Here is a 9,990-nt window from a genome sequence, read left to right on the forward strand (position 1 = left end):
TGTAATAGAGATCTGCAGAGCATTAGCAGTCACATGACACGTCCCACTAAGATTTCAAACTGCCACCTACAAAATTTAATTAGCAAGCAGTAAACAAGAGAGAAAGGAAGAAATACATTCCTGGAATCGACAAGAGAATATACTTAATGTTCTAAACTATATGCAGAATTGGGGGCAGGGAAGTAGGGATAACAGAAGGGAAGATTTAACAAATAGGTAAAACTGTGACTGTCACAGAAGAAGGAAAATGCAGTAAACAGGGGACAGATTCAACCACGTATTGCTTGTTATAGTGACAACTGTGAGCTTCATCCAGCTGAATTCTACACACCATCAACTCTATCCACCTTCAACTAAGAGTTTAGCCCATTAGCACACTGCGAGAGATACTGTGCTGAGCTAACCCTCCTGGTGTAAACTGGAACAGATCTATAAAAGTCCCTGCTGAATAATATCAAAGAATGTTTTTAGGCAAGTTGGACAATGTTCTTACTAACAATGCACTTTCCATGTCAGTGAAAGGGCACCATGATACAGAAGTAACAAGTAACATTTTTCAACTGTATAAAAAGGAGGTACAGAATATTCAGCAGGAGCTGAAATGGTGAAGCCACAGAATAAATTCCTGATTCGGGAAGAATTTATTTGCGATTTAGGATTTTTGTAAGCCAACCCTATACAAGTTTACCTGACCCAAAAAGGGTTTATTTTCCTTCCAAAATTGGCAAAAGGGGGTGTTACTGCCATTTTCCCCCCCACATTTCCAGTGTGAAAACTTAACTGAAACTGTCTATACAAATTATTTATGTTCCTCAGGGGGGAGGAAAAAAAAAAAAAAAAAAAAAAATCAGTCTAATGTCAGTGAAGGTGGAGCATGGAAGGAAACTCATATGCTGACTGCCCATCAGCCCACTGTGCTCAGATCAGGTCTTAAGGAAGTTATTGCACTGAAGAGCTTGCTACAGGATGATCTTTAAAGAAAAAAACGGAAGATAGTTTCTAATTGTCACTTGATGAGAACAAAGAGAGACTGTGCCGTACTATTGTATTCACGATGCCTTCCTCTTGATTCTTCATGATAGTATCGCGCACGACTGCTGCTTGCTAATCAACATCTAACATTTGGCATAGCAATAGTTATTGCCTTGGAAACCAAGTGTTATACTGTTAGTAACATAGAAAATATAAAACTTTATGACAAAAAAAAATGCTAAAAATTGGACCTACAGTGCCACTTCCTTTGTCCTGACTTTTGCACTGTAAATTTTCCTACCGAACCACTGCCATCATCAGGGAAACTAGGCTCCTCACTCCAAATTGAACATACTCATGAGCACAACCGAAAGTTTAGCAAATCAAATGTTATTCCAAAAATCTCGGAATCAATTCAGATTCTTCTGACACTTGGGAACATATTTTATTTTTTATAGATCAACAACATACAATGCAGACTGTCAAGTGATTTATAAGTAGCATCTCGAAGCCTCCACTGGGATTTAGCATCCGGATTGAGAAAACAGCCTTTGGTCTGAAGATCTCATTTTCTAAGCAGATAAAATAAGTAGAAGAAAGAGAACAGAGCCCAAGAGATACTAAGTGTTTTGCCCAGGGCCATTCACAGAATCTGTGGCAGAGCTGGAAGTCACATTCTGATTTCTTTCTCAAGTGTCATGTCACAATCACAAGCCAATGTGTTGAGCCATAAGCCTGTAAGCCACTCTCATTTCATCACCAAAATGCCAACCACAGGTGGCTTTATAATCATACCTTACAGAATGAACCTGACTCCAACATGATATTTAACAGGATGGTTACAGTTAGCAAAGAAACACTCAGTGACCACATTCAAACTTCAGCGTCAACCAGGTGCTCCAGAAAACCACTAACTGTTCTCCCAGGGTAATCTTATCACTGCCATTTCCCAAGAGCCCACTCTGTGCAAATAAGCCTGACAAAAGCCCTCTTCTCTTCACTGGTGGACAGGAGCTGGTTTCATGACACATTGCTTTGAAGCGGCTACATTTTTCCAGCACTGTAGCTACATACCAATTCTATTTTTAATCACAATATTGGTATGTATTTTTCAATTCTTATGGCAATGAGCAAATGCTACTGTCAGCAATGCTTCATGACAATTCCCCTCTGCAGTGGACAGTCAGCTTAGAACATCAACAGTCAGCTACTCTGATGTATTTTGTAGTAGTCACGCGGGCCTATAACAATTTAAATTAAATGAAAAACAGCCTTGACTCTCAAACCATACTTCATTCAACATAAATACTGAAAGGACAGGACAGTGATGCATGACCAACTAGTTCCTTATTTCAGAATAAAGTCAGCGTGACTTTGGATATTCAATTTTAATATGTGGTGGGGCATTTGACACACACAAAGAAAAACCCCTTATACCAGAAGATACTAATTATCCAGTGATCGCAGGTGTCTTATTTCCACTCCTTGGCAATCCAGAAAAGCTCAAACTTTTGTAATAAGCCTTTTACCAGAAGAAAAACTGTTGTGCTTATACATTCATTTCATACTCAATATCACACACCTATCTAAATTACAATGAGTATGCACATCTAACACGTATCTAAAATAGAATGAGCTGACATTCAAGGTGATACATACTCCGTATATATGCAAAAGTACATACCTAACCTATATCGTTACGAGATTGGCCACATATAGAGATGCTTAAGATTTCTGAGCTTGTAATTTGCAGCTATCTAAAGCAGCATGTATCAGCTATTCAGATCACTTTCATACAGAAATCTGTGGCACGGCACTGTCCATATTTGTTCCATCTCACTTTTCCTATCCCTAAAAACCATGTGCCATTTTAAAGCTATAATTTGATTATAATTTGAGAAAATACAATACATTAAATTTCTCAAAAAGGTATGTTAGCAGGCTGGAACCCCTTCAGATATATAGCTACGAAAAATCAGGGCTGTTCTCCAATCTGCAGGCAGCATGACCACTTCACTAGTTTCATTCAGAGTGGGTCTTTTCGCTATTAAAAAGAAAGTAGTATGCAGCAAGCCACTGTTCAGGACCACCAGGTATCTTTAAAAAAAAATAACAGAGAGTCTCCTAAAAAAGAGACGTCACCCTCCTTGGAGGTACTAGAAGAAATGCGTATGTATTTCAAAGGATATCTACAGTGGTCAATCCTGTCTGTAAGATTTGATCTGAATTGCCTTTCTCATTTGTCAGTGGGCTAGACTTGAAAGCCCTCTTCTAAGAAAAATGTAACACCTCCTGATCAAAAAAGCTGAAATATAAAATGACTACAGTAACTTATATATAAGTTCATGTATATTGCTATTTTCTTAATTGTATTGAATTTATGGAGATGTTTTAATTTCCACTGTAGCGCGTGGTCTGTGGTTTTATATTTCATGATGTTTCCTTCAGGCAAATCTTCTATCTTGCTAAGCAATAGTCCTTATTTGTATTTTGATGATGGCAATCATAGTATTCTTTCCCCGTCTCAGCATACTTGGTACAATTCTTAATGTTAAGATCAATGGCTTTGACTTCACGTATTTCTTCAACTATCACTTAAGGGGCAGACTCTGTATTTACTAGATGCAGTGACAAGACTCATTAATAAGTTATTCTGCTGAGTTATTTTATATATAAACTCTGCATCACTACCTGCACTGGACAAAAAAGCCCAGTCAATGTTTTACCACTAAAATAACAGACAGCAGTAGCTTAAAAAGAAAAAAACAAAGCCTTTACATGCACTTACATTTTCCTCAGTTAAAATTGTACTAAGACCATGTACAGCTGTAATGTCGACCATCACATCGCTCTTGGAAAGGCATACCTTCTCTGCCCAATGCTATAGGCAATAGCCAATTTTGAAAAGAGGTTAATAAAAAACCCTGCAGTATCCCCTGTAATACTGAACACAGCATACTGGTACGCGATAACTAATTAACTGGTATTTATATGCATATGCTATAATAAAATGTTATTATTCTGTTTTACATGCTCATATACATACTTCCCACAAATACCACTATGTATAGTGTGTCCATACATACATATATCTATATATCTATCTATCTGCAGAAGATCTCTCTCTTCTACCAAAAAAGGATGAGATATTTACTTGCAGTTGGTCTAATTTAGCATTAGATGCCAGACAAATACCACATATAATTTCATTAACAATATCTTGTTGTCAAGAGTAGTCACATTGATGACTTTGCCATGACACAACAATATACATCTGCAAAGCAAACAGATACTGTGAGTATGCACCGTGCTGGGTGGGGGGAGGAGCTGCTCACCAGTATGATTACTAACTTTGCCACTAATACAGAAAAGAAACATGGCACCATCACACCTGTCAATATGGTATTTATTTTATTTGAAACCTTAAAAGTGACTGGAAAATGACATCAGATTAAACATCAGTAGGAGGGAGGATGGAATAATCTAGCAAGAGTTTAATCCCTTTACTTAATGCTCATGCACGATACTAACACATTTCCTTATTCTAAGCAGCACCTAGAAAAAAAGATCCAGTGAAGGGCATCATTAAATTGCAGCAGAATAATAAAGTTTGTCTGCCTCTGATAAGAGTTATTTCTGCATTACAGCTAACTAAAAAGAGCATTCTCACACACACACCCCCCTACAAATCTTCATCCCTACCACCCTCATTTGGCCTGTAAAGCATTTAAAAGAAATACCTATTTTTAGAAAGGGTGAAATCTCAGCATACCTTCAAATCAAGTGCTCCCGATGTTCAGCAAGATCATTGCCGAGAAAGAACTGCAGTCTACTGTGTCAAATTACAACCTTGTAGAGAGAGGCGGCAGCGTCGGCAGCAGCAGCAGCATTGGTGTGTTTGCACTGCTAGTATTCAGGCTAGAAATGATTCATTAGTTGTCTGCAGGGAGGCAGGGTGAAAAAGAGAGAGCAAGCATCATCGGCCATGCAGCAGCTGCCAGAGCCTATGAAACAGCAGTGCTCGCACACACATACGCACACAAAGATGGCTTTCCCTATTTGCCAGTTTCTCTTTCACATAGTATTAACCCTGACACAGCAGCAGGGAGCACGGACAGGAGCTGACAAGCAGCAAGTGGGATCGCAGCAAGGGTGTGTTTCAGTGAGGGGGGGCAGGAGAGGAGGCGGGTGTTGGGAGATTTTATTTTACCTCCAAGTAATGCTATCACAGGATCTTCTCAGTAGGTCATCTGTGGCCTACTGGCACGAACCAATGAACTGTAAATGTGAGCTGCAATTTTTTTTTCACTCCCAAGCCTGCCCAATGGAAGGCTTAGAAACTCAAATGCAGAAGCGTATTAAGACAGATTACCTGGAGCATCCTAACTATTCCGTCTTTCCTCTTAGCGAGAAAACTGTACACAATATATTCACACAAAACTAAGTATGCAGTGAGCATCTCCCCAGCAACTAGAAGGAGACACTGTATGGGGATACAGGGAAAGATTTTAAATAAGACAAATTTTAAAAATCTATCTTTAATCTTGCCGCCTCTACCCCCTCCCCAGCAGAGATGATCTGAATTACAGAATCTGACCACTTTGCAAGTGCATCCACTATAATGTAACTGAATTCTCAAGGCTGATGAAGGTTAAATTATCAAGAAAACACATGAGGTTATGCTAAGTGGAACTTCTGTATTTTCCTTTCAGTATTTAACAGGGGAAGGAAATACTGCACTCTCAAGACACTATTTTAAAGTATCTGCAGAAACATATTTCTGCATTTAATAATGTCTTAAACAGGCTACATTAACTTAGAGTTCCTTTTCTAATATCAGTCTTCCCCCCCCATTTTTACTAACGGGCATAATGAGGAGGAGAAGAATTTTCAGAAAAGTTTGGTATTAACAGAAAGAGCCAGATTTCCCTCAAAGCTTAATATTTCTCTATGAAGTTGAATTGCATGGAGAATACTCTGATTTACAGGAACAGTCAGTCTCAGATGCTTCATTGGAAGGTATTAAAAGACATGGAAAAGGGACTTGTCAGATGATCTTTTTCTCAAGTCTTGTCTTATCCAGATTTCCACACCATAATTAATTTGAACTTTGAAACATGATGTTTACTAACCAGCTAAGGAATCCTTCTAAAATGGCATTGCCTTTATTTCTGGATATTCCAGTTCCCAAGCAGCAATCTATTTGAGCATCTTATTAAGATCATTACTCCCAAAGCTTCTAGCAACAGAGTACCACCACTCTCACTTGGATGAAAAACGTTTATCTTCAGAGGTTTAGAATTAAAGTATGGTGCAGAGTACCACAATGTGATCTTCAAACTAAGTAACTGTTTCTGAAAAATCTGTCCCTCATTATACAAATTAAACAGCTAAAAATCTGATCCTTGGTTCTGTGATATTGGGGCGGTGGAGGAGAAGAGAGGAAAAGGGTTATAGACAATGTGTGCTTTCTTCCCTGAAGGTCTACCTCGGCACATTCCAGAAAGACTACAGTTTTCTGAATGGAAAGTACAATGTCTAAAAATAAGGTATCCAAGACCACTCTTCTTTTGTGCAAATCTCAGCCCCAAATGACCCTCCCCGAGATTACTCACGACTGTAGCAGGAACAACACAACTCTGGTATTTTTGGAGAGAAAAGCCGTTCCTACTCAGGATCATGTGTTCCTTCCCAGATTAGATTATGGCTTTGATCATCAGGCAAGTGCACTCTTACTTTTATAACCAGTTTGTGGCATAAATTTTTTTCATTTTTTAAAAAGAAGTCTTATTTTGGCAAGTTAGATTTTTTCCCCTCAGATTTTTTTCCCTCAGTTGAGCTACATCCAAGCTTCAAATTCAAATGTTCCTTCTTACTATGACTATATCAGCGTTTATCACACTATGCTTCAGCAACAAATACAGATCTGCAGCATATGACACAAAGTGATACCAGAAGATTCCAGGTGACACATTTTGGAAATCTACCTTGTCTCAGCTGGAGGCTAGATGAACACATCTGTTGCTTTATGTGCATTTGCACAAGCAAAACAAAAAATTTTTAACAGAAATTGATACTTGAAAATAAGTCAGATGACTGTAAAATGGCATTATTAATGCATTACACTAAACCAAACCAACTCTTCTCATTCCTTTTCACAGGTGGATTTAAAACATGTATAACTGTACATGGGTGTTTGTGGGTGTATATATATGTATAAAATATGTAAATTATCATATTTTCTGGAAATCTTGTTTTAAAAATATGGAAAGCTATATGAATAAATTAAATTAAGTGACTTTGAAAATAAAATAGCAACTAATTTTTTTAACTATCAACACAGATTCACTGCTATGAAGATTTTAAAACATATTCTTCATCTCAAATTTAGAAACTTGAGTCATCAAAACTTGACATATTCAACTTGTTATGCCACAGCAGATGAGAACTTTTATTTTACTGGAATTTTAAGATGTTAGGACATTGTTAACAGGAACAATTTATTATTAATTTGTTAGTTTATATGGCCAAATATCAGCATCAAGGAAATAGCTTGATAGTAATTTTTGCCCATTCAAGGATGGATGCAGCTATGCTGTTGGTGGGCTGCTGGTAACTAGGAATACATATATAACAGCACTGCTGAAAGAAGAAAGGCAATTACAGTTCTGTATGCCAGGCCAAGAAATTCCCCCCAGAATAACAATTCCCATGTAATGATCCTACCTTCTGATAGACAGTTTTCTTTAGAAAAAGAGATCAAACATAAGACTTCCCGTATATGATAGGACTCTAAGAAATGCCTTTTTAAGTATGTAACCTGTCACAGGCTGTAATGAACATCATGTTCTTTTTGGTCTTTCTGAAATACATGAAACAATTATTCAAAATACAGCCTAAAAGATGAATCTTCCTCTTAGTACCCTTAGTATGAAAAATAAATCTTGCAGTGCATTGTTTAAATAAAACAATCCAAAATTATGATAAACCTTTCGCTTCCTAATTCCACTTCATACAGTGAGATAGACTGAAAAATAATAAAGGCGCTCACCTTGCTAGCTGTCAAAACACACACAGGGCCTCCTGTGGAGATAAAGGACAGCTGTCTCTGAAGCCACAACAGCTCCTTCTGAGATTGTTTCAGTAACCCCTCCACGTCTCCTGGCTTCTGCCCCATCAATCCTTCCTGCATGACAGGAAATTTTCAATTTCTGTTTTCTCAAATATTTGTTGATAGTAACACATGATTTGTCATAGCTGAATTTCTAGCTAAACAAGAACATCTTCTATAGCAATGTACCTGTATTATGCATGTGACTGTTGGTGCTTAACCTCTGCCACCTAAAAAGCAAGATGTCTCTTCATAGCATCAGCAGCACAACATCCTACACTTCAGGTACCCTAATACTTCATGCTTAGTAAACTTCCTATGGCTATTAGTCAAGCCAAGTTAGGTTGAGGTAGAAAAAGACATGGGCAGTTCCAACCTTTGGGAACTGGAAAAGTTCCTCTTACATGATATGTTGCTGTAACAAAGGGCTCAGAGATACTGCTTATTAGTAGAAGACAATGCTGAGAAAAGTCTGATGCTTGTATAGTAATTAAAATGTATAGGAATGTCACTCAGTAATTCAAAGTACAAGTTCATATCCTTAGTGAAGTTTAACTTGAGGCTAAACCAAAAGTATTATGAATTCAGATCCAAACTCTCTTCTACACATGATAATTTACGAAATATTTAATATCAATAAGCTATCTGTTTGGACAAAAATTGAGCAGAAAAACATTTTTTTTCTACTTGGTTTTAACAGCTCTGTGAATAAACTATTTTCAGTGTAACTGTTTACCAGCACAGTTAGATATTAAGAACAGAACTGGATTTTTACCTACCCTCAGGCATCCTAGCTGATTTTTGAGTTCTTCACACTCCGCTTGCAGCAGCTGGATCTCCAGATCTTTTATACTTTTGGACTGTTTGTTGATATCTTGCAGATGCTGGGCCTTAACATTGACAAAGTGCATTTTCTGCTTTAGAGGAAGTGTTCTGGTAATAGTTTTTGTGATGACAGCACTGTTATTCAATGACAATGTCAATGAAGTTGAAGGGCTGACATCCTGGTAAAGAGAAAATAGATTTTTCATGTCATTTTTGCTAAAGCTGTGTCTGAGGGAAAGAGTATAATTCAAATTCTTTCAAAAGTCATATGATGAGTGCATTAATTTAAAATTTTCTTCTTCAGATGTTTCATTCAAACACTAAGTGAGCAAGAGCCAATATCTCACTTGCTCAACCACCAGTAAAGAGATAGAGATAACACAAAGAAAAGCAGACAATTTTTTTCATATATTATTTTCTTCATTCAGTGTGTGCCAGCCAGCCATGATCACCCTGACTATCTAGATATAAATGTATTTACCACTTGATGGCAACATGGTGCTGCCGCTCAGCAGAAGGACTCATCTGGTCCTTCACTCAGCATTGTATTACACAGCTAATTAAGAAGTTATCCTTGCTGCTGAACAGGCACCTCACTTGGAAGCTGTGCTCCAGCTACGTCTGAGATACTGTATTCCAAAAGGCAGGTTTGACCACGCTGCAAACCTTTCCCTGGGAATCAGCTGTTATACAGTCAAACTTATTGTATGAGAGTGGTGGAAGAAACTGAAGCTCCCTTCTGAGACCAGCCAGTTCACAGCTCTTCATGTCCAAAGTCTTCTTGCTTTATACCCGGTACTTACCTTACTCCTTGACCAGTCCCAATGGGCACTCTTGTGCAGTAAGATTGTATACTGCTTCAGCAACAGTATGAGAACCTAGCCCAGTGACACAGGTTGATTTGGCAAGATAATACTCCGCATCATGTGATAAATTTAGTTTTGATTAAGAGGGTCCAGCTGTACTGTTAACACAAACAGATATTAGGTGCTCCAGTCTCAGAGCCTCACAGTCCTCCAGACATTCATGGAAGTTCTGCTGCTGAATACACGGCCATTTTGCCAAAACAAACGTCATTCCTA

The 9,990-nt window shown here is 38.0% G+C and overlaps 1 protein-coding gene across 1 annotated transcript in view; it reads right to left on the reverse strand.

Moving 5' to 3' along the window:
• The window catches only part of RIMBP2 (RIMS binding protein 2), a gene marked incomplete at both ends in the record, with an annotated part of 156,231 nt that extends 148,082 nt beyond the window's left edge, over positions 1-8,149 (reverse strand). Inside the window, one exon of the mRNA XM_082007801.1 lies at positions 8,024-8,149. Coding sequence (XP_081863927.1) covers positions 8,024-8,149 — 126 coding nt within the window. The remainder of the gene's footprint in view (positions 1-8,023) is intronic.
• Positions 8,150-9,990: the final 1,841 nt, after the last annotated feature.

This window comes from Phaethon aethereus (genome assembly GCF_964289735.1).
Source record: "Phaethon aethereus genome assembly, chromosome: 17".
Lineage (NCBI taxonomy): Eukaryota > Metazoa > Chordata > Aves > Phaethontiformes > Phaethontidae > Phaethon > Phaethon aethereus.